Source organism: Acinonyx jubatus, chromosome A3 (genome assembly GCF_027475565.1).
Source record: "Acinonyx jubatus isolate Ajub_Pintada_27869175 chromosome A3, VMU_Ajub_asm_v1.0, whole genome shotgun sequence".
NCBI lineage: Eukaryota > Metazoa > Chordata > Mammalia > Carnivora > Felidae > Acinonyx > Acinonyx jubatus.
Genome location: NC_069388.1, coordinates 59,091,343 through 59,117,116, shown reverse-complemented (window position 1 = coordinate 59,117,116; position 25,774 = coordinate 59,091,343). Strand labels below are relative to the sequence as shown.

The 25,774-nt window shown below is 40.1% G+C and overlaps 1 protein-coding gene across 10 annotated transcripts in view; it reads right to left on the bottom strand.

Annotated features, from left to right (window-relative positions):
* Nucleotides 1-366: 366 nt before the first annotated feature.
* Nucleotides 367-25,774, bottom strand: part of AFF3 (ALF transcription elongation factor 3) — a 568,021-nt gene continuing 542,613 nt past the window's right edge. For all 10 annotated transcript variants that reach the window (XM_053200457.1, XM_053200460.1, XM_053200461.1 and 7 more), the window contains 7 exons: nt 19,500-19,563; nt 17,036-17,172; nt 12,153-12,224; nt 10,433-10,526; nt 7,089-7,138; nt 6,713-6,936; nt 367-4,087 (listed from right to left, as the gene is read on the bottom strand). In XM_053200457.1, the coding sequence (XP_053056432.1) occupies nt 3,966-4,087; nt 6,713-6,936; nt 7,089-7,138; nt 10,433-10,526; nt 12,153-12,224; nt 17,036-17,172; nt 19,500-19,563 (763 nt within the window). In that variant the 3' untranslated portion in view covers nt 367-3,965. The remainder of the gene's footprint in view (nt 4,088-6,712; nt 6,937-7,088; nt 7,139-10,432; nt 10,527-12,152; nt 12,225-17,035; nt 17,173-19,499; nt 19,564-25,774) is intronic.

Below are 25,774 nucleotides of genomic sequence, written 5' to 3'. Positions count from 1 at the left end.
CATCAATGCAGTCATCAATATGAACTCCTCAAGCTCTCTATTCAGCATTTTCTGGGACACTGGGGGGTGTTCTTCTGCACATGCATGTGTGCATATATGTGCTGGGAAATGGAAAAGACAAGTTGTAAACTAGTTATAATGCAGGAGAACATGCTTCCATCTTGACTGTGAAAAATGTCAGGCCTATAGTAATGAAAATCCATGGAAGCTACATTTAAAAGATTCATGAAACAACAAGGTTGCTTCTGAAGAGATTATGAACGAGGGACCAGAATTCTTATTTGAACGCATTTTGATTCTGAAGTTTCCTTGTAAAAATATTCACAGAAATTGGTGGACATTTTTTTTTTTTTACATACAACTCGGTTTCTCTCATTTACAACATAAGTCATTTAATGTAACATTTGCAACCTTAGAAAGGCAGACATATTTAATCCAAGTCAGTTTATAAATTCCAATTTCACATGGATTAAAAACTGCAGATAAATTAAGTCACAATAATATCCTGTACATGCATTAAGGCTGGTGACTGCTAAAGTCTCTTGGGTATCTACAAACAGGAAATCACACACAGATTACTGGGTCTGAAGAGTGTCTACATCATTAAAAAAATCTTGCTTTCTTTTTTTTTGTTTTGCTTTTTTTTTTGGTGATACAGGTTTCAACAGTAACTCTGGAAAACTGTGAAAAATGTTATTTAAAAATATATATGTATATACTACTGCACAGTTTCAAAGATGTGATTCATAAATAATGTTGGCTGCACTGATTAAGTTTTAACAATTACTTCACTTCCAAGGTGATGCGAACACGCAGCGACTTATACTCAATGTTAGGCACTAGTAATATCCTTCAGGCATACTACAGTTTTATGTTAGCTGTATTGTACATATATATTTTTAAATGTATGCATTTATACAAACTGTGTATATCATGTATGGGATGTCAGAAATGTACACATCACTGTTATATAATACACACATCATTGTTTTACATACTAGGATAAGTTTTAGTGCAGAAAATCTCATTGCATTGCATTCCATGTGTTTGATCTAGCACACAATTTGTCAACTCTTCAGATTATTGTCCCAGTACATTCTTCTTTAGATAGGGGGTCCGAGTTTCTGTCTGCAATCTGCAAGTTTCCAGAAATATCTGTTTTAATCAAACCTCACTTTCTAGGCACACTCCTTCACGTAAGTCTGATCTCTGTAGAGAGTAGTAACAAATCCCAAATTTTGATCAGGAATATATTTGGGTTACTTTCAAAGGTAACTCTAACATTGTGATAAAGGAAGGCATCCACTCAGGTCATGGAAGGATAAGGTCAGTCGAACTTATGTTGAACTTCTGAGGAAATTATATGTCTTCAAAGAGAAAAAAATGATAGTATGTTTAAATGGGAGCATCTGTGGAAAAATATACATGAGACTGTCAACAGTGGTTGTCTTTCAGGGATGGGACTTGCTACCTTCTCCTTTCTACATTGCTGTATTGTTTGAATCTTTACAATGAGCATGTATTACTTTTATAATCCAAAAACACAAGAAAGGTATTTCTACTTTGAACAAAGCTAAATAAAAGGAATAAGTCATGAATGATTTTCACAAGTAACAGTCAGAAGATGGTTCCTTACCAAAATCATCTATGCCAAAGCCAACAAAAACTGCTGCCCTCACGTGGTCAGTTGATGAGATCAAAGACAGGGAGAGGAACTGCACGCTCTGACCATCTCCAAGATGACGACTTCCAAGTGTTTTTTTTTGCGGAACACGGGCCACGTAAGTGCTGATAAAATGCTGTGGGCACAATCAGCCAGGGGCCTCCTGTGGGTCTACATGGGGGTTTTGTGGGTAAGCACATTATGGGCCGCTACCAGACCCGTGGATGGGCACGGGCCAGAAAGCACCCAGGGGATGCACGATGGACCCTGAGGTTCATCCCTTTGAGAGTTTCAACATTTCATCAGGATTCATCAAGGGTAACTAGAACTAAGCTTTAGTCCTCCAAAAAAAAAAAATCCAAAATTTCCCAAGTTAGACTCAAATTTCCAACATAGGATGGGATCGCAACCTCTGCCAATAGCTAGTGAAAGGGATGTGAGGCGCCCCACAGTTGGACAAATGTAAAATAGAAATACTGGTAACATTTCAGGGCCAAAGCCAAATGCAAATTTCACAAACCCTTCACTGGCTTCATTTCACTTCAGACCCTTCACTTTAAATTCATTTCAAATCACCTAAATTGTTCAATCATTTGTACAGTTTTGAATCAGTGCTTAGAACGACAGCAGTCTTATTTCCCATCTACAGATCAGGTGACAAAAATGTTAACATTACAACCAAAGCAGTAAGAGCATCAGGGAAAGCATATATCACAATCTACTATAACTGTTTTGTGCCAGCATCACCTTGGAAAATGGAGCGTTCCACATACTGCATCACCTGACTCTTTCTCAGATCATCCTGGTGCAATTCTGTCAAGTGAGAGGCTTCAAGCACATTATTTTTGCTTTTAAGGACATGGCAAGGTATATCCTCTTTTGCAGAAGCTTTTCTTCTTACCAGTATTTTTTATATTCAAATATATTTAACAAGAAGACTAAATCTAGGGCATGACAAGAGACTATAAAAGAAGTAAGTTTCATACAAAGACTGTAAACAAGATGTCAAAAAACTAAAATGTAAACTTAATTGAAAAGAAAAGAATCAAGGGCAAGACGTAAACATACCAGACGCACAGGATGCAAACATGATGTTCTAGTCGTTGCTACCCCCAACAGGGTTGTGATCATTGCAAAAATAACTCACCCCGCACAATAAGCAGCTTGCAAATCAAAGCCTGAAACATATCCCCCCAGATCAAAATGCTATTAGAGGCCTGCATTCTGCACAAAGAGTGAGAGGGTGAGACAGTCTCACGATAGCAAATATTTCTCAGCCTGATAAGCAGCAGATACAGACTCCTAGTGAAGAGACGTTCTAGGTAATGTCTCATTTGGCCAAGAAAATTTGCAAGAAAGCTATCGTGGGAAGAAAAGACTTGAAACATATTGGCTGACAAATGCCATGTGGCTCTATGGCGGCTGTGTCACAGTGGCAGGAAGAAAACACACGTGGGCTGGGCAGGCTTACTGTTCCACGTGCAGAAGATTTCAATTCCCAACTGAGCTCCAAGCTCAGTTGTCTGTTCTTGTTGGTCAGCTTTCAATGACACTGTTGTTACCAAATCCCAGTGCCATTTTCATATGATTTTGGGGGCAGGGCAGGGAAGGCCTGTGGGATTTGATCCATTTGCTTATAACGCATTTAGTTGATAATAAAGTTGGATGGAAGGGTGCGTGTTAGACAAAAGGCAAGGTATTTGGTAACATGCAATCTAGTAAACGTCCAGCACAAAAATAACTGACTTTTTTCGTTATTCAATTATCCATAATACACACAATCAAAAATTAATTGGGGAATAGTATATTAATACTGAAAGTAATCAACAGTTTAAGAACTAGGTTCATCTTAATTGGCAGTCAAGCTTTTGGTGTGCTGTATTGCACCTGGTTAACTAACCCATGAGATTTTGGTTGAATGTTCTAAGAAGTCATGGTTTAGCTTTGAAATAGAAAGTGTGTGTGTGTGTGTGTGTGTGTGTGATTTTGTGCGTGCGTGCATGTGTGTAAGTGTATATTCTCTAATCAGAAACCTCTGATCACTTTGTCTAGCTTGGGATTATGAAAACTAGACAAAAATGTATTTTAAAGAGTTGTATATCTTACACACGTACACAGGCAACTTCTTTTACGCCCACACATACAAACACACATGCCCTGGGAAAAGACCATTGTTCGATGCTGAGAAAATATTCACCGCAGTTCGATAAATGCTGTGGCTGGGAATTTCAGTAGCACAGTGTCTAGAAACATTGAGCCGTCCATGGAGATGAGAGCACAATCCAGCTCAGGGGCAAGTTCCCTATGACAGGTGGGTGCTGTTCCGTAGCCAGTGCAGGCCCTGCTGGGAGTATTGGACCAGGTGCTCCATGCTGCTGTGCAGGGTGACAGGCCCCATGAGCAAATCCAGGTCGTTGAAGAATTCTAGAGGACAGAGAGAGTCGTTTGAGTGACACATGTGCTGAGCGTGCTACCCTGAGAGACCTGAGTGACTTAAGAAAAAATTCCATCCACAGTCTCTATATAAATCATGCAGTCTCTATTCCATCAGGCAACTTTAGCATTCCACTGGACAAAATAAAACCCAAAGGTAGAGAACTCATCCTATATCCAATTAATTCTATTGGCCATTTCTCATTTATTTATTTATTTATTTTAAAATTTTATTTAAATCCAAGTTAGTTAACATACAGCGTAATAATGACTTCAGGAGTAGAATTTTGGGATTCCTCACTTACATATAACACCCGGTACTCATCCCAACAAGTGTCCTCCTTAATGCCCACCCCACCCCCACCTCCCCTCCAGCAACCCTCAATTTGTTCTCTGTATTTAAGAGTTTCTTATGGTTCGCCTCCCTCTCTCTTTTTATCTTATTTCTCATTCAAATGAATAACATTTACTCAGCCAAATAGCAAAGAAAATTTACTTCCTTAGACTGCATTGTCCTTGTGCACGAATGCATCCTGCCCTAGATGTGGCTTATGGCTCTGTCACCCCTTAATACTGTACTCAACTGTAGCATGTGCTGAACCCCTGCAGTGAGTCCAAGGCAGAAGGGTCCAGGACCTTGGGGGCAAGTCAGAGATGGGTTCTGAAAAACCCCTACTGAGGTCACCTTCTAGTCCTGGGACATTCTCTAGGTCTGTGCCTTTGTTACCATTTATTATGTGCTGAGGTGCACAGAAGACGAATAAGGTGCAGGCTCTGCTCTCTCAGAGATCACGGGATAGTGGCTCAGAGAAACAATGGCTCATATGGCTGTTATACTGTCATAACTGGATCACTGAACAACAGTCTTTGAAAGTGAGAATCTGGGAGTTTTTCAAAGTTCCTCATATACATGCTGAATGATGTCCTGCCGGAGAAGGCGAGGGAGAGATTAGAGAAGACTCTGAGGTGGTGGGGAGGGAAGCCAAGGCAGGAATCCAGGAGCAGAACTGGGGAGGAGGGGGCAGGTCCAGGAAAAATGCCGACTTTACACTGGACATGTAGCATTGAGCCCTCTGGTAGGAGACATCCAGTAGGCAGCTGGCAGTGCCATCTGGAGTGTGGCCTGCTCAGGGTCTCCCAAACTGGCCATGTCAATTTTTATACGTCCTGTCCCTTCTGTTGTGTCCACTGGGGATGCCCACCCCACTCCACCATCTCAGCTACACAATGACTATTTGCCTTTCCAAACCCTGTTCCCTGTCAATTCCACCAGAAGGCCTCTCCTGGTGGCCTCAGTCCCCTGGCATTGACCTCCCTGGCATTCCCATTAGATTTTCAGGGTGTGTCACCTCTGGGATGCATGTTATGTACTATCCGGTTTTATTACCAATTTCATGTACTCAGGACCCACGTGCTTATCTATGCCATTAATTCCTCATCTCATTGTGAACATTCTGGTCTTGTCCTCAGAAGCTTATGCTTTTGTGAGAACAGAATTCGCACTTAATGGCTTGAAAGTGAACTCAGATTTGTGCTCTCCTGCTGTGGGAGGGAGAGTAGTAAATCGGTATAACCATTTGGGAGAAAAGTTAATATATATTAAGATATATAACAATATATATCTTAAAAGAATCTATAGCTGTTGACCTTCAAATTCTCCCTTGTATGAAAATAATCAGAATACAGACAATGATTTATATAAGGAGATTTGTCATAACATTATTCGTAGTAGAACAAAAGTTGGAAGTGATATAAATGTCCAACAAGAAGGGAATGGTTTTGAGAAATTATGATACTTTATGACTGTAAAACCACTATTATGACAGTCTTCTAGAACATCATAAAAGATGTTTTTGAACTAGTTAGTGGCATGGGAAAATGCCTGATATTGTTAAATGGAAACAGGATATAAAACTGTATATGAACTATAATCTTATTTTGGCAAGAATTGTGCATGTTTGGAGAAGCCTAGAGGAAACTTCGGTAGAATGTTAACAGTAATTATCTCTTGGTGATAAGATTACTGATAATTAAAAAATGTTTTTCCCTGTAGTTTTCCACACTTTACAAATTTAGCCACAGTAGACATGCATTTGTTTTATAATCTGTGAAAACAAACCTTACTTAAAGAGAAATAGAACTTACTGCTGCCTATAAAACACTTTCTTTTCAGTGGCAAGCAGCTATCACTTATGCAGCCAGGAACATTCATCCTCATTAATTAATAGTTAAATGTTTCAGGTCCCCAGTTGTATTCTAGGCACCGTGCAGGTCTTGGGAACACTAAGCTGAATAGAACGTTACCCCTACCTTCACGGAGCTCACAGTCTCAAAGAAGAGCATATGTGTATATATCTCTATCTGTATTTACACCATTTCTATGTATCTGTATCATATCTATGTCCACCTCCATCTCTAATCTCCTATAGTCAAGATTAAGGTAGGTTAAGGCACGAGAGACCCTGAGTGAGGGTGGGAGGTCAGGAAAAGTTGTGCACAGCTTCTACCGTCTCCTCTGGTAAATGACGAAAACTTGCTCAATGATGTCCCGCGTCAGGCTGGCTCCCTGGGTTGTGGTTGGAACCACACACACACACTTCCTAGAGGCTCACACACCTCTGTTTTCCTTGGCTAGGTTGTCCGCCATCTCCCAGTAGTCATAGCTGTGGAGAATGCTGTTGGTGATGCTGACGTGGTTGGCTGCCATCTGGTGGATGCGCTGTGGGATGCTGACGATGGTGGAAGGGGACAGGGTGTTGGCATTGGAGAGGCTCCCCTGAGATCCCACGGAGCTGGTCGGAGAGGGGTTGGGAGACATGGGGGATGGGGTTCCAGTGCTCCTGGAAGGGGAGAGCGTAGAAAAAACAAGAGTAGGGGGGCTGGTACCAGGTGGGGTAGAACAGCCCCCCAGGGTGCTGTAAGCAAAGTAGCACATGGCCCAGCATCATGCAGTGCCTCATTTATCACCTTTACTTTGGAGAAATGAACTTACTTTCCACTGGCTCCCCATGGAGATGGGGCTTGGGCAGCTTTAGATGAATTCTGCAGGAAAAGAAAAACGTTGACAGTGAGTACCATCTGTTTAAGTTTAAACAGCTGACGGTAACGTGTTCTCAGGTGACCTTTGAGAGACGTAATGGCAGAGGCTGCAGATAAAATAAAGATTCACAGAAATTGGATCTGGGAAGTTACAATTACTGGGCTACTGGTTTCTTTTCTGGAAGCTGGTGGGGGGCAGCTGCATGGCCTGCAGGCATCCACCATGGGCTACAATGAAGAGCTCAACCCACAGGCTGGGTTTTCATGCACCAAATTCTGTGTACCAAATTAAATCATAATCTTAAGGGTCTGTTGAATCCTAAACCAGCCTAAGTTTTTTCAACTAGCTTAATTTTTCTGAAAAGGAAAAAAGGAGCAGGACCGCACCTTCCCCCTGCCACACCCACGGGGAACACCTTATATTTAAATGTAGGGCATATCTACAGAAACCACTGCCATACATTTAATGCCTGAAAATATATGAGACATCAGATTCTATTGTTTTGACTTATGAAGTTTAGAAGTATTTGTCTTAAAGGAAAGTGCTGTTGAAGTTTTCTAAAGAACAAATTAAAATATATGTGCGTAACAGAGTATTAAAAAACTGACTTATCTGAGTATTTTGACTTAGGATGTTATGTTACATAAGCCAGTTGTTTGCATCAGGCATTGAAAAGAAGTTTTGACTTTGGCAAGGAAAGCTGCTAAATGTACAGACAGATTTCCTCTCTGAGAGTCTGATAATGCGTTCTTGGACATAAGTCTATGGGACTATTAAGGAAAAAAATGGTCTTTAATGTTTATTTATTTTTGAGACAGAGAGAGACAGAGCAAGAACAGGGGAGGGGCAGAGAGAGAGGGAGACACAGAACCGGAAGCAGGCTCCAGGCTCTGAGCCATCAGCCCAGAGCCCGACGCGGGGCTCGAACTCACGGACCGTGAGATCGTTACCTGAGCCGAAGTCGGACGCCCAACCGAGCCACCCAGGCGCCCCGGAAAAAAATGGTCTTTATGATACTGATGTGAATTTTGCCTTCCAGAGAGAAGAAAACAGCCTCAGCCTGGTACCCCAGAGACAAGGTGTTTCTTTGGTTAAAAAGGACTTTATGAAGTGGTGAGTGATTTTTAGTTTTTTAGCGGAGGTGTTACCAGAATGGTAAGAAATGGCCTTACAGGTGGAAATTCTACTATTGCCTTCACGCCTCTTCTACTACCAGTAAGCCCTGTGACTAAAAGCATGAGTGGGAATCAAGTCCTTTATTGAGAGGCAGCTCTGTATTGATAAAACACTTTGCTTATGGACAAATTATCATTGCCACCTGAAGGTTTCATAATCTCTGAACTTAAAATATCTTTTTTTTTAATATATGAAATTTATTGTCAAATTGGTTTCCATACAACACCCAGTGCTCATCCCAAAAGGTGCCCTCCTCAATACCCATCACCCACCCTCCCCTCCCTCCCACCCCCCATCAACCCTCAGTTTGTTCTCAGTTTTTAAGAGTCTCTTATGCTTTGGCTCTCTCCCACTCTAATCTCTTTTTTTTTTTCCCTTCCCCTTCCCCATGGGTTCCTGTTAAGTTTCTCCACATAAGGTCCACATAAGAAAGAACACATATGGTATCTGTCTTTCTCTGTATGGCTTATTTCACTTAGCATAACACTCTCCAGTTCCATCCACGTTGCTACAAAGGGCCATATTTCATTCTTTCTCATTGCCACATAGTACTCCATTGTGTATATAAACCACAATTTCTTTATCCATTCATCAGTTGATGGACATTTAGGCTCTTTCCATAATCTGGCTATTGTTGAGAGTGCTGCTATAAACATTGGGGTACAAGTGCCCCTGTGCATCAGTACTCCTGTATCCCTTGGGTAAATTCCTAGAAGTGCTACTGCTGGGTCATAGGGTAGGTCTATTTTTAATAAAATATCTTTTTTTAATGCTTATTTATTTTTGAAAGACATGCATGAGCAGGGGAGGGACAGAGAGAGAGGGAGACAGAGAATCTGAAGCAGGCTGTCAGCAGAAAGCCTGATGCGGGGCTTGAGCCCACAAACCATGAGATCATGATCTGAGCCAAAGTCTGATGTTCAACCAACTGAGCCACCCAGGTGTCCTCATAATCTCTGAACTTAATACTGTAAAGGCATTTAAATGGCCTTTAATTAAGGGTAGCCACCAATAGCCCCTGGAGGGGAAACTCTGATATTTAAGTTGTGTTCTTTGTCCATTCTGTACATATTAATGGATGGCATACATAGGCTAAGAACTTCTTATATCCCTTAAAAGTTATGTTGTAATCTCTGTAGCTTACAGAGTTCAGATTCCTTTTTTATTCAAGCATTTTCTTTTCTTTTCTTTTTTTGACTGTAGTAATGTTCTTCAGTATTAGCTCTTAGATTCTGACTTTCTGGAAGTAAAGGAATAGACTCAGTGTCTGTTCTTGTCATTATGATACAGAACGGTCAATGTGTCAAAACAATTATCTCCTTGCCTTAGCACCTGGTTACTTTACACACGTGACCAGGAAGGAGATGGCATGCTGGTCATAGCCCACAGAACCTCCAACGTAGCCTGGTCATCTGAGATGATGTCTAAGAAGTGGAGGTTGGGGATTAAAGGATCTAAAATGATGGTGTGTATCTGACATGAGGTTGGTGGAGATAGAAATGCTATAATTTCTTGTTTCTATAGACAATTGGACAGCAAAGGGGCTGAGAAATCTCAAATGAATAACTTCATGTCCACTTCACAAGTACATCAGAGAAGGTTTTCTTTTTTTATTCTCCCAATGAAAATGATTTCATTTCCTGAGATAGGGAAAAGTTAGCATATTTTCCAATTCTACCCTTATATTTACCCACTACCTCTCTCTGAGTTCTAACAAGCCATTTCTTATCATTTAAAACAATGCCTTGATTAAAAGTTAAATTAGCTACTGGAGAGAGCTATGAGGAAGTTCTAAGTAGTTACTTCTAAGAGGAAGAAGCTCTAAAGCAACATGAGAAATTTGTTAGCTACAAAGAGGAATTTCCTAGGACACTAATATTCTTTCTCTTGAGGCCATAAAAATACTTGGACACAAGGCAGGGAGATAAATTAGATGGACTCTCAAGGCCATTCTTTGAGCCTTGAACACCATGAGTATGTCATAAAGGGGGTTAGTATTGATATCAGAGGGTTCCTGTATTATCCCCAAAGCCATGAATTCTACCAGGCTCCTCGAAAATGTCCATGACAGAGAGACCAGTGGATACAAGCAATAATGTTGCCCATTAGCCAGACAGTACCTTGAAATAGTCGATAAGTGCTTTTGAGTACTTCACAGCGTGGTCCCTCTTGAGTCGAAACATCCGCCAGTACAGGAGAGCCAGGCATCGATAACTGCAGCAGAAAGAGAGAAATGGGCCCTGAAAGCATGAGTATGTCCTTTGCAAACAAGACTTAAAAAAAAAAACCAAAACTCTTGTTCTAAGGCACTCAGCATTTATATCATGATTATATATATGTAATATTTTTAAACTTACATTTATGTCTGAAAAGTATCTGACCTTCCTTTAGTTCAAAAGATAGAATTCAAAACTTCAAGGAGTTATTCCATAAACATATCTACCACTGTATCATAGCTTTATTGCTTCTTTGTTGGGGCCAAGGGACAGGCCATTTTCTTCTTCCACCACTAGAGGACAGTCTCTCTCCATGGGAGGAGTGAGGGAGCATTAGCACAGGGCTTTCCCAGTCACTGGGAAACTCACTGGGGGAGTTTCAGGGCAGAGCCACCTTACTTTGATTTCTCTGGTGCCCTGACTTCTGCACCTTCGGCTTTGCTGAAAGAACAGCTCTTCCACCTGTTTGTATTCCCTTCACTTTTAAACTACTTTACTGGACTGTATAAGTAGTTCAAATTAGTATATATGAATACTTTATAAACAGCAAAAACTCAAGGCTGAGAGTATCATTATTTTATTATTTTACATTTATTATTTACATATTAGTATTCTATCTTCTATAATATTAGGTATTAATCATCATTAATTTGTTAATCCTAATAATGGAACTTTACGTTTGAAAACAACGAAGAAAGCATTTACTGAGATATACCCTCCGCTTTTCCCTGGTGCTTTTCCCTCAATTATTTGCTAACTCAGTTCTGGTGCTGAAATGCTAGAATGCCAATGTACCAACTACAACTTACTAGTGTCTTCTGAGCACAAAAAATTGCAGATGGTGTGACAATGCAAAACTACCTGAGACCCTCTCTTTTCTGAATGTTGCTGTTATTTTTTTTGAGACTTGATTCTCTGACTTGCAGATCAGGTTCTAGAGTAGAATATGAATCACTGGAGAGCAAAAAATGTTGGATCCCTATATAGGAGGAACCAAGACAGGTGGCCTATGATTTGGGAGAATGAGGTGAGGTGTTCCAAGGAGATATAATGGGGAAAATTGTTATTATTATATTCACATAGTCATTACCATTGTAATCACCACAGATACAGAAAAAAAAATCTATTACATGCTGGTGAACAGTTTAAAAGAAATGCTTCTGTTATTACAGTGTAATAAGCTGTTTCTTTGATGTGTTGAGAACTTCAGGGCACCATCTTGTTTTAGTCATAATAATCCCACATGTAAACGAACAAATGGATTATTTTGATCGTGTCTAAAGTGTCAAACACAAGAGAAATTACATTTGGCACAACTCACATTCAAATTATTAAAACACAGACCTACCTGATTTTAAAGTTGTGCATGCACTCACATACATACAAATACACAGAAAAAATTATCCTTGTGTAATGAACCTGTTGACTCTCAATCACTGTGAATTCACATCATGCTTGGTAGGCCAGCAAGAAATTGTGTGGGCTCACCCCAGCCACCATCAGAACTGCATTTGTTTTTGCATGATAGAAGGTAGTAGAAAAATGTATACATTTCAGCAGTTGGTTTGCCAATGAAGGTATACATGTCTGTGGAGGCTATTTTAAGTTGATATCATGCACTTACCATAATGCAGCCAGTTGTTTGTCTTCTGGTGTGGCATTAGGGCCTGAATGGGTTTTTAGTCTCATAGCATACCTAGGGGAAAAAAAGAAATGAAAAACCAAAGGAAAAAAAAAAAGCTTTCTTGTTAACAACAGAACATCTTCTATGATGGAGGTTCCCTTTCCCCCAAAACTTAGTTTTTCATAGCACTTGCTATTAATTCTTAAAAGCTAGCTAATGCTGCCCCATTTTCCCTAAGCATTACACTACTGTGATGACTAGAACAAAATGACTTTAATGATTGTCCAGCTACTTTCTCCCCCTTAACAATACAAGTTCAAATGCTACCGGTGGTTGAGAGTGAGGCCAGTTCAAATATTATCCATGAATATAGTGACACATCCATTTTTATAAAATTTTGACTTATGGCTGAGTGGCTGACAAGATTGAGTGAAGTTCAATCCTTCCAAACCAACCTTCAGAAAAATGTTCACTCCTTGTACTCAGATGAATGCTTGGATTCACCCCTTTTTCATTGTTATGGAACTCTTACTTTGATGGCTGTGTAAGTGTCCTAAAAAAGGTGGCTCTTTTGAACTTTACTTACTCCCATTTATTTCTCTAATCAAGGGGAAAAATGGCCATTTCACTCTCCCAATAATATACCAAGTTACTTACAGACTCTTTGAGAGAGCGAACACATAGCTGAAATGGTCAGAGTCCTGGGTTCAAATCCTGGTTCAGCCTCTTATTAGTTGTGAGAGCTCAAATGAATGTCATTAAGCCTCGATTTCCTTATTGATAAAATATGATGAATACTGCTGATTACACAGCCTTGTTACAAGGATAGTATTTGTGAAGGTCATTGTAAATTGCTCAAGATATGATGCTGTTATTATACTAGGTCTACAACATGCAGATTTGCAGTGCCTCTGAATAGATCTCTGCAGTTTTCCTAGTGGTTGTTCTGGGTATTTACAATGTACATGAGTTATCACAATTCATGGGTATTAACATGTTCCACTTTGAGTGGAGCATGAAAACCTTATTTCCATTTATGTCCCCTTACTCACTTTCAAATAACATTGTCTTGAGTATCAGATGGTGGTACAGTTTTTTTTAGCCACTGAGTATGATTTATAAAACTCACGAAGAGGATAGTTTATCGCATGTATCCACATTTCTGTTCTTCCACTGTTCTTCCTTCCTTCCCGACACTCCAATATTCCTTCATTTGTCATCTCCTTTAGTTTGAGGAACTTCCTTTAGCCCATCTTTATAGGTCAGAAACAAATACTTTTAGTTTTTCATATCTGAGAATATTTTTATTTCCTAGTCATTCCTGTATAATGAAGTTTCCCTGCATCTAAAATTCATTTTGATGGGTTTTTTTCTTTTACTACTTGAAAAATGTCATGTCACTCCCTTTTGGCCTCCATGGTTTCAGATGAGAAGTCTGCTGTCACACAAACTGGTGCTCCCCTACATTTCTCTCTGGTTGTCTTCAGGATTTTTTTCCTTTGTCTTTAGTTTTCAGAAACGTAGTTATGATGTGTCTTGGCATGCATTTATTTTGGTTTATCCTACTTGGGTTTTTCTCAGCTTCTTGTACCTGTAGGTTTATATCTTTTGCCAAATTTGGCAAATTTCAGCCATTGCTTCTTCAAATACTCTTTTAATCCCACTCTCTTCCTCTCCTGAGACTCCAATGAGACACATGTTGGGTCTTCTGTCATTGTGCTTGAGGCTTTATACATTTTTTTCAGTCTATTTCTTTTTGTTGCTTAGATTGGGTAAATTCTATTTTCTATTCTCAAGTTCACTGATTCTATCCTCTGTTGTCTTGCTGGGGAAGGTCTTCAAAAAAATGTGACTGCCAGTTGACCTGTGAGCTGGACCTGGATGATCAGAGCCTCATCTCCTCCCTTGTCCTTGAAATGTAGGTTCTATTTGCCTTTTCTGTTCCCAGAGGCTGCTCCAAGGACACAACCTTGAGACAGCGTGTGGTGTTAAGAACACCTTCACAGTATACTTGAGTGAACTCATTAAGGCCTCCATATAAACTTTAAGAATTGGTGGGCAAGTATGGGAATCCATTAATTTTATGGCCACTCAAGACAAGTCTTATATGTAAGTTCTCTTTGCTTATTAAACCTGCCACCTACCAACCTGGAGTGGCCTGCCTCTTCCCCAGTGTCTTCTTGGCCCCCATGTACAGGGCCTGGTTTCAGATTATACCTGGGAATCTCCTGAGAGGGTTACGAACCAGCATATCTCCATGCTACTACTGAGCCCATCCAGTGAGATCTTTGTTTCTATTTTCCATTTCTATAATTTACATTTGGTTCTTTTTATTTTTTTAATGTTTATTTCTGAGACAGAGAGAGATAGAGCATGAGTGGGGGAGGGGCAGAGAGAGAGGGAGACACAGAATCCAAAGCAGGTTCCAGGCTCTGAGCTGTCAGCACAGAGTTTGACGCCGGTCTTGAACTCACAAACCGTGAGATCATGACCTGAGCTGAAGTCAGTTGCCCAACTACCTGAGCCACCCAGGCGCCCCTGGTTCTTTTTTTTTTTTTTTTTTTTTAAAGAAAATTTATACTTCTTTGCTGAGATGTTCTATTTTTTTTTTTTTTGTTCTTTTAAGAGAATTTATCACCATTTGTTGATCGAAGTATTTTTATGATGGCTGCTTTAAAATCCCTGTCAGATAATTCCAACATCTGATTTACCTTGGTGATTGGTGTCAAATGATTGTGTTTTTTCATTCCAGTTGTGATTTTCTGGTTTCTTGGTATGATGAGTGAGTTTCTATTGAACCTTGGGCATTTGGTTATTATGTTAGGAGACCCAGGGTTCTATTTAAATCTTTTATTTTAAAAGGAAGGCACCCTGTTTAGGTTTAGCAGGCAGGTCCTGGCCTACTTCTGGGCTGTAGTTCCAATTACAATCTAATTTTCAGAGCTTTTGTGGCACCATTTTGATTCGTGGTGCAGGGGTCCACTTGCCAGTGTCCCCAGTCACTTGGTATCCCTTGGGGAGAAAGGAATTCTTCTGTCTATAGGGACAAAGAATGTAGCCTGAGCTGGACAGTTGTGGTGAGATCCTCCCTTGCCAGGGCTCCCAGCCCCCACTGGCTCTCAGTGGGGGAGAAGAGTCTCAAGACTGGTGGGCAACATGCAGATATAAGTAATAAATTAATGTTATTTTCTAACTCAGATAAGAAAACTTTCTTTTGTCTTAGTTTTCTGACTAGTTCAAGGGATTCTACTCAGTCTGAATTATCTAGAAAATAGATTTTGTTCTCCATCATGCAATGATACTTATATCAGTGAACACACTAGAGTCCTAACTCTGGTGCAGGGCAGGTGTAGCACATCAGCACCTCCAGATGTATTTGACTGCCCTCAGGCTTTCATTGTTGTTTGGGATTGTTTTTTAAAATTTGAATGCCTTAAAGGGGGCCGTGCACACTGGAGTTCACCATAGGCCCTATGACTGGTTTATTTATTTATTCCTCAAGTACTTATTGAACACATACTACGTTCAGGAACTGTTCCAAGGATTAGGGATACATCAGTAAACAAATCAGACTCCTCCCAAATTCCCTGGTTCAAAGCACTCACATTCTAGGACACCTTACTATTTTGTGCCCATCTACTTTCACCATGTTCTTCCCTGATTGCTTGTGGGTATCTGAGTCTGTGCCTTATTCTGAGGAAGGAATGTGACGATCTAGGATCTCATACAGTAATTTTACTATGGTGATTTCTTTTTTTCACTGACAAAAATAGCATACATATCATGTAAATAGTATGAAGGAATCACCAATACACTGACGTAGTAGAAATATTTTAATAAGAAAAATGGACAGTATTGACTTTTAAAATGTTCTTAAGAGGTGCTTTTTGAAGATGATATATTCTCTGATGCTGGGATGACAGTTTCAAAGGCTGGAACCTATTTACTGAAGGAGAATGGTATAAAATACCAAATTGTATCTTCGGGCCAATTCAGATCAAAAAGGTTATAACCCAAGGGGACTAGAAATCTTTCATCTGGAATGGTGGGGCATGTTAAAAAATATCTAATCTTAGGTTGCAAAGAATTCCAGAATTAGAAAAGTCTCTTAAAGTTAGTTTTGGGGAAGAATAATTTTACATATAGGTATTAGATATTATTCTAAGCAGTTGACTAAATAGAGACAAAAACTATATGACAAGATTCTCAGTATGGCTCATGGATGAAATTTCCTTAATGGTTCACTAAAAAAGACATTGAAGATGTGCTTTTCTGGGTCTCCATGATGGAAACCAAGAGTCTCCCATCCAACCCTTGATATGCCCATGTCAGAAACCCTGTATCTGCTCACATTAAATGTCTCAACCCAGGTGGAGGATGGTGCTCACATTCAGGTTTAAGACCAAACAACATCAGCACCCTCTGAGACAGCGTATCACAGGGTGGCTTTCCCTTCCTAAAATCCCTCCCACCCCGAATCTTCTTTCCTCTCGTTAAATACTCCTGAATCATCTACTGATGGGAGTTAAGATTTAGACTATACTAACCTGAATCAGGTTAAAAAAAAAAAAAGCAGCACTGAGGTGAAATTAGTTCAAAATCTGCCACTTCTCAGCTGGGTGAAGTAGGCATGTCACATCTCACTTGGACTCAGCTTCCTTTCTGAAGTAATCAGGGGTTATAGGAGCTTTCCTGCTCACTCACAAGAGAGCAAGGGAGGCAGGGTGTGTAAAAGAGCCTTGCAAAATCTTATGTTGTTCTTTGTGAGGATGCACCTTGGTTCTTGGTAGCTGATAGTGCAGTTGGAATTCTTTTCTCTGTATTCATAGTACTGACATACATTCCTCACCCCTTCCACTCCCCCAGCAAGACGTGGTGCTTACCTGATGAGCTCTACTGTTTCCGAATACATTGTATAGGGAGATTTGGATTCCATTGGGCCTTGTTCCATTGCATTTCCACACTCAATAAATGACAAAGCTGCTTCAGCATAATTCAAAGCCTTTCCAAACTTTTCCACCTGATCAACAGAATTAATACAGTGTCTTCCTTAAGTATAGTTTTTAAAATGGCATTGTCACATAGACAATATGCTTTATTTGAGAAACCTGACTTCTGAGTTCCAAAATCCTGTGAATGGAGCTGAGAGAAGAAAGAAATAGGATGCTTCCTTCTCTAGTTACTTTTGCAAATTGCTACTGGTTTAGGGTCAGTGGGTGAACGGTTATATACAGAATTGTACCAGATCCATACAACAGCTGCCAATCAGAATTGCTCAGAACTGCATGGTTGTTCTAATTTCTGTTTCCTTCTTTCTAACCCCTAAATGCTTGGCAACCTCACTCCTTGTCCCTCTATGCTATGCCAAATAAAAAATTATTTGGGATGATTACCTCAAGTTGTCTAAATTTATTTAGTTTCTCTCCACATCAGTGAGGATAACCAAGAATCAGCTTCATATTATCAGGTTCTCATAAATCTGAACTTACACATCAAGTTCCTGGTTCCATATACATGTATTGTGTATATTCCATATACATGTATCACTTTCGGTGATAATTACATATTCTAAGTTTGGATTGCATACTCTTCCAAGCTTTCACATATTTATTCATCAATCAGAACAGAACTACACAAATTACTAATCTAAGCCTTGCCTCTGAAACCAATTCTCATTAGTAACGGATACCTTAGAAAACAGCAATGTAGAGCAACACTCCCTCTTTGGCAAATCAAGTTTTCAAATAGTTTATAATCCTAATAGGCTATAGAGAAATATTTCTTGGCAATGCTTTCAAATTAAGGAAGTCATTTCATTCAATAAGTGTTTTTTACAGCACTCGATTCTGTGCAGTGTGTACTTGATACACAAAAGCTTCTTTCAGGAACACAGAATACATCTGGAGAGAGAAAACATGCACCCACAAGATAGTTCAAAGTGCAAGGCAGTCTGTGATTAACTAACAAAATGCAAAGCAGAGAGTACAATGCAAAGAGATGATAAGAAGGGAGCAAGTCATGGGGCTGCAGAAAGGCTGGAGAGGCTCAGGGAAGAGACCTGAAAATGGCCATAGGAAGGAATAGTATGATTTGGCTGGATTTGTGGAGGAGTGGAGGTGTGAGTATGTGTGAGTGAGTGAGTGTGTGTGTGTGTGTGTGTGTGTGTGTGTGTGTGTGTGGCTCTGCTGCTGAAAAGGCCCAGTGGCTGGCATGAGTGAGGTGTGCTCAGAGGCTGGGATGGCACCAGTGTGGCTTGGAGCAGAATGTTGAAAGGAAAGGTCAGGTGGGATAACACGACATGGAATGAACACTCCTGGTAAACACTGCATGATTCAGGCAGGAAATTTCATTCCGCTTTAAAATTCTGTGCTCTTCTCCAATGGCGATCATGCATCAGCTTCTTCAGGTGACCAGAACTCTCCACTAAACCGTGGGGTTGTGAGGACAAGAACTGTACCTCCCACTTCTCTTGTCTACTTTCTGATAACTCTGCCTATTTTCCTTGCACATCAGTGTACCTAGACAGTGATCTTCCGACAAATAAATGTTTGGCAACATCAGCGACACTGGGGAGGGGTACATTCATGATGTAAGCACCTTCAGCACTGGAATACTACCTTGAAGGTCATCTGAAATGTCTTATTCATCTCCAGCACCCTAATCTGTTGGGAATGCTGGAGGGGAACAGAACTGGAATTACTGGGTAGGAAGGAGTCTCTTTGGATGAGACCTAAGATGGACCAACCATGTGATCTCTTTCAGAAAAACCCAGAGGTTTTCTATTTCTTGCCTGGAAGGTTCACACTTTCCAAAACAGGAGATTATCCAAGTAAGAAAAGTTATTTTTTTGGAAGACATCAAATCATGGTGACTTTAGGGTCTTATGTGCAGTATAATGGTTTCTGTGTTGTACAGTTTCAGAGGAAGTATTAATTTTGGCAGATACACAGGCAGAACATGAGTCCTCTTGAAAAGGGATTTGATCCTGGGACCAAGCCAAGGGCTGGCCAGGCTAACAAGAGAGAAAAATGCAAACCCAGATTTTTTTTTTCTTAAAGGAAAAAAAATACTACCACCCACTGACTCCATTGCCTCTAGTTACTATTCAAACCTTAGAACTAAATTGAAATATTCATTTATCCGGGACTTTCTCCCAGTCAGACATTATTGGTTGAAGTCATAATTTATTGGGCTATGAGCACTTGATTATATAAACATTTCTCCATTTAACAGACCCAGCCATCCTTGTAATAGATTTTATAATTACCCCAGCTATATTGCCCCAGTGATGAAGCTGCAGTACAAACATAATTTGGAAGAACATATCTGGAAAGAAAAGGGTCTTACCATTGCATCTGCTTTATGCTTCATCCGTTTAGCTTCCTGCATAAAATAATCTGCACTGCGTGGCCTACAGGAAAGAATATTAAATGTCATTATTGTGTAAGTGCAAGATCTTTGGAAAACATTCTTCTCTTTTTGCTCAAACTTGAATCACAATTTTAAAAGTCTGTTTAATATGGAATCAAGCATTTTTGCATTCCCAAATTACTTCCTGTATGTAAAATATCACAATTATTTTTCTCTTAAATTAACTATTCAAAACACATTCAATATGTGCAGACAGTCTACATTTACAGTGGTTTTAACATGGTTCCCCAGTGTCTAATTTGTGAATCGGATTTCTTATTGCATGGTTAAGAAAACAAGGAAAAAATCTTATTTTACATGATATTTGTATAAAACAATCCCTTTTTAATTCAAAGATCATAAATACACCTCATAATACTTGCACAGATATGTTTGGGTGAGTATATTTATGTATTCTTATGAACGTAAGTTGTCATTTATGTGCATAAATGGCACCTACAGTTGTATGTATCTATATCTAATTATTTTAAGGCCTCACAGTGAGACACGAAAAGAGGTAATACTGTATGATTATATTCCAGTTGTAATGAAGTTAATTGTAAAATGATGTCTACCTTGTAACAATGCAAACGTGGCATGTATTCTCTAGAGTTCTGATTAGCTAGCTGGTAAACATTAACAGCAGACATGTGCATTATTAAAGCAATAACCCTGGCCAGCACTAACTCTGCTGGGAGATGAAGGTAATTAATACAGAGACTGATCTGAGTGTGTGTAATGACCCCAAGTTACATGAAGCTACTTATCAGACAGTACCTTTAAATGCTTAGTCTGATAGATTTTTAAAAATCTACATACTCTAGGTGCCATCAGCATAAACTTTTTTATATTATGGGTCTTTATATAATCAATAAATTTGACTTGCTCATGAATATCCAATATAAGCCAGGACTCCCTGAATGAGAGTAAGACATAAGTAGTGATATTAATCATGGACTGACTCATCTATTGTTAAATGCTTATTCTGAACCCTCTTCTTTGAGATTCTAATGGGTCTTTTTCCTTACCGCATTATTAGGTGGTTAAAGCATCCTTTTATCCAAAGAGGTCAAAATGCTTAGAAAAACCATGCATACCGTGACAATGACATTGCAATCCCAAAGTTTTACCTTCATTTTAATGGTTTTAATCAATCAAACCATTATCATAATGAATAATAATAATTATTATTATTTTTTATAATAATTAGTCTCAAGTACAAATCACAGAGGCCAAAAAGGACTTTCGTTTGGTCTTTTATTCCTCTGTAAAATATTGTCATTCTTGTGATAATGTGCTGGGAATATTTAACATTTCCAACAAAGAAATGAGGAACAGAGCTGCAGAATTCCCTTAATGTGTACAATTAAGTTCCCTGTCTTTGGCTCTTCAGCCCTCTATCATTCTTCTTGCCACTCAGGCCTGAAACCTTCTATTCATCTTGGTGGGTCTTTGTGGCAGGTGGGGTCTGAGGTTTCCTTCATAGGAAGGCCATGCTTCTCCTACTGGCTCTACTTTCTCCAGTCCATCTCCTAGAAGTTCACACTTTTTCCATTTGAATGGGTTTTCACCTTTACATGGTGGTTTTCCCTTCTTTGTCCACACACTGACCTTTGAATGCACACTGAATACTGGTCTTGGATTCCAGTTCTGGTAATTTACATTATTTTGTTGTTGCTATCTTTGTTTTTTTAATGAACTTTATTTTTCAGAGCAATTTTAGGTTCACAGCAAAACTGAATGGAAAGTATAGAGAATTTAGAGAGTTGTCATATACCTCCTGCCCCTCTCCCATCAGCCTCCCTTACCTACCTTAACAGGTCTGACCAGAGTCGTGGGACATTTGTTACAATCAATGCACCCGCACTGACCTGTCATTATCACCCAAAGTGCATAGTTTACATTAGGGTTCATTCTTGGTTTTGTATATCCTGTGGGTTTTAACAAATGTATAATGACATTTATCCACCATTATCATAGTATCATAGAGAATCGTTGCACTGCCCTAAAAATCCTCTGCATTATTGTTTGTCCTTTTGTGGAATGCCTCAGTGTAGAAGAGCAGACCCTACCTCTAGCTCAGACCCAGACCTGACACCTGAGCTTCAGATGAGTTCCCAGAGCCTATCCACTCAAGAGAGGAGTTCCGGGGTCTTTATCGATTTCTCTTCCCTCTTATCAGATGTTATGAGTGCATCCTAAACATCCTTCCTTTTCTCAGTGACCACATCCACTACCCAGGCCTAGGTTTTCATCACCTCTTTTGGCGTCTTGTTTCACTCCCCTGTGATCTATCCTGAGCTTTTAACCTTTAACCAGTGTTTGTAAAACATGGCTTTCGTTAAATCACCATACTACTTCCAGATCTAAAGTCAATCTCCAGATCCTCTGGGATCAAGTCTCAGTTCAGGCCCCCACTGATCTTGGTAACCCCACAACTATAGCCATGGCGACGGGTGGTCTCCTTGCTGTGTTGCTCACATGCCATCTTTGTCTTAGGGCTTCTCTACTCATCCCTTTCCTTTCACTTAGAATATTCTGCTCTCTGAGTGCACATTCACTGAGTGCCTTCTATGAGCCAAATGCTACCTCTCCCTCAAATTCTTGTACCATAAGACCTTCTTGGTAACTCTGGTCCATGCTCATCTGGGTCTTTCCTAGATACCACTTCTTACTTACACTACATGTCTAGGCATTTAATTACCTTTGGAGGGGTATGGCTACAGTTATTGCATGTGGGCAGCTCTGCAGCTGGTACATTTTCAGCAGGGACTGTGCTGGGACCTCTTTGATCTTCCCCATCCTATAGTCTTAGGCTTCTACATGGTAGAAGGTACATGAATCCTCTTTGAATAGCATTGAATTCATTTTGAGCTTAGAGGAGAGTGGTGGCTTCTGATGGGGTGCAGCATCGCAGCCAATGAGCCAGAGAACGTTTCCATGGCAACTTGAAATTCTCCACATCATTATCTGCTCCACACTCTAGTATATGAGTTTGGTCAATTTTTTCTTGCCCGGTTTTGTAGACCTTGTCACCAACAGATCATCATTTCAAATGCATTTCGTTTTCATGAAAGGATTCTTCTGGCAATAAGCTATGGCATCTTAGTTTTCACTAACCTTCAAAGTTGCCCTTAAGGATGGTGGTGCCTCCTGATTCCTAATATATGTTCCTTAATCAACATTGTTTTGATCTGAAGCATATGAATGTATTTTTAAATCTGATATGGAGGCTGGGTCACAAACTCTTACAATAGTGTACGCGGGTAAGTAACACATCTAATTTTCTGACTGTATCACACAGCTGACACTAAGCTGAGATGCTGAAAAAAATGTACCGTCCAGAGGCCATTTACAAACACATTAGTCACAATTCTCATCCTCGCATATAATGGAGGGCTCACTACACTGACTCACTGAAGATTGCCTGATGATTGGCTCATTTTCTCCTTTCAGGTGATTTCTAGTGCCACGTTCCTAGATTAGAACATTATAAAGGCAGTGGGGCTAATGGGACACCACTGGAGACTGTCCAGCAGGGCGGTGGATGCATGCTATGATGAAGGCATCACTCTGACAGCAACATCCCAGTCAGGAGGAAAGTAAAATTGTTGCCATTGTGGCAGTTATAGACTACAACTTGGCCAAGGTACTACAATAAAATCTAATTATCTCAGTGTTCCAACAGATTTGTGATCTAATCTTTGGTGTTTTTTTTGTTTTTGTTTTTGTTTTTTTTTACATGAAAAGCCTAGAGTTTTCGGTTTTCATTTAGTAACAGCATTCTTCATATTGTTCTTTCAAAGTGATGATATCTTACGATGACACATAAACCAACCTAATAAAAGTTCAATTAAACATCATACGTGTAACTAACTATGTATCTTGGGCTCTTCAGAAATGGGGCTTGCAAGTGATCTTTTTAAAAGCCAAGCCTTGGCCATGTGTATCTTTGTTGTAAGAGCTCTTTGCAACAAAAACAATCTGAACACTTGATCCAAATAGAATGTTTTTTTTTCTTTTCCTCACCCTCCCACTATCGCCCCTATAAACACGCAACCTCACTTCTGAGGCAGCAACAGGATTTGAGCTACCCTGATATTTCTTCTGGCAGAGGAGTATTAAAGCAACCTTGCTTTTTGTTCTGTTCTGTGGCTGAGATGGAGTTGAATGGTCTCCCATGGAGAGGCTGGCAGCCTTCTTTCTGTAATTCCTACCTCTGTGAAATGTACCCCCCACCCCCCTCAGCAGAGCCTCCTGTTTTGTGAAAACTGGCAGGGATGGGAGCTCAATGTGTTTGAACAAACAGGTTCCTTGGCACAGCAGAAATCTGGATAATTTCCTTAGGGAAGATGAAGTCCAAATGAGACAAATAGGCAACTGCATACCAAATGAATTCATCATCCGATACCCTGTCAGCTTGTCATCTGATAAGCCCCATGGGCGTTACTGTGTCCTCAGCTTTGAAGTACTCTCTTCACAAAGAAGGACATGTAAGAAGTTAAGTACAGGCATCCCCCTGCTTTCTGAAAGTTCACTTTTACGAAAGACCTAGATTAGAAATGTTTTTCACTAACCTGAAGAGGGTTTTCACTTTTCTGAAAAAAGCCTTAACTTTACTAATGTAGGTCTTTCTTTAAGTGAAGTAATGCCAAGCGAACTCTCAGAAAACTGGGGATACTCTTTGCTTTACACCATTCTGACTTACAAATGGTTTCGGAGGAATGCTCTACTTTAGAGAGCAGGGGAGCCTGTAATTCTTTTTAATCTACTAAAGTGAACACTACTGATGAGGGCACTTGAGGGTCAGCGTCTCTGGTGTGCCAGTGTTGGCTTTATGAGTGCTTCTTGAAGGAAGCAGGTAGACTGAATTTAAGCAGCAAAGATTCAAATGCAGTTTTTGTTTCCATGAACTTGATGCTGGCTGGGACCCCAGAGTCTCTAGAACCTGGCTTCTCAGAAGCACAGGTGATCATGCATCGTGTCTTGTACACACCATAGGCTCTTGCACACGACTGTGTTCTCTCTCGGTCACACACAGAAAACAGTGTGCATTTTCCAAGATGCACAGACTAAATGTGGCAGGTTTTTGTCATTCAATCAAAAGCAACTTTCTACTGAAATGGAAACTCATCAGCTTGATTGTTGTTCTTCTCTGGGTGTGACATTTAAAATAAAATAATTTTACAAAACCCTTAAAATGATCAGAGAATGAAGATTTTAGTCAGGGAGATCTGAAAGATCTTATCGCCTCTACTTCCCCATCCCAAGCCTAGTCTTTTTCTTTCTCTTTCACTCTTGGTTTCAGTTAAGAAAAAAATAAAAACTTGGCTGAGAGGGATCTCATAAAGGAGAAAATTCCATACAGAAGAACAGGAAGGCGTACTACTGGCTTACCGGGAAAGGTGGGGAAGGGGAGCCCCTCAGGAAAGGAGCAATGGACACAGCAAGCCCGCCGTGGGAGTGCCTCGCCTCGTTGTACCATCACCTACTCAAGGATTTCAGTTGATGTCCTTTGACTAAATCATGCCACAAGAGATCTGACCTTTTACATACTAGACTCTTCCCATCCTCTATAAAATTAAATCCTTTTAGCTAGGAGATTGCTGAGCATAATTACATCACAAATGCCAAATCCTTTTCCCTTCCCTGCCAGTCACATTTCACACGCCATGGCCTTCAGCACGCGTGGCTGAGGGAGTCTCTTCTCAATGTTGGGAGAGTTAAGTAGCTGGGCTCCAGTTACTGGTGCCACGGGGACAGATGGAATGTTTGGTGGTTTTGCTGAATGTGATGATCGTGACTGACTCTTCCTTGTGAAATATGGGCAGGAGACAGTACATCCTTCTGGGAGCAGCAGGCAGTTCTGGCACTAGGGATTCTCTGGCTTCCCAACACAGCAATATGGCTGGTGGGAAAGGAGACTTGATTTCCCAGCCAAGCGTTTCACCACTTAGCTTTGCTCAGGACTTCTGTACCGAGGCCTTCATGACACAGTTGTTCTCTCTCGATTTTCCAGGGCCAAGAACTCCCCTGTCACTAATTATGACACAAAGTAATTTACAGCTCGTGGCTTCACACTAATAAGATCAGTTTCTGGGCTTTGAGTTGAATCTAGTGCTGTCACTCATTGACATAAATTCTTACAGATTTTTTTTTTTAAACAAAAGTTTGGCAATCACACCGGTGTCACCTTAAAACCGGGGCTGTCA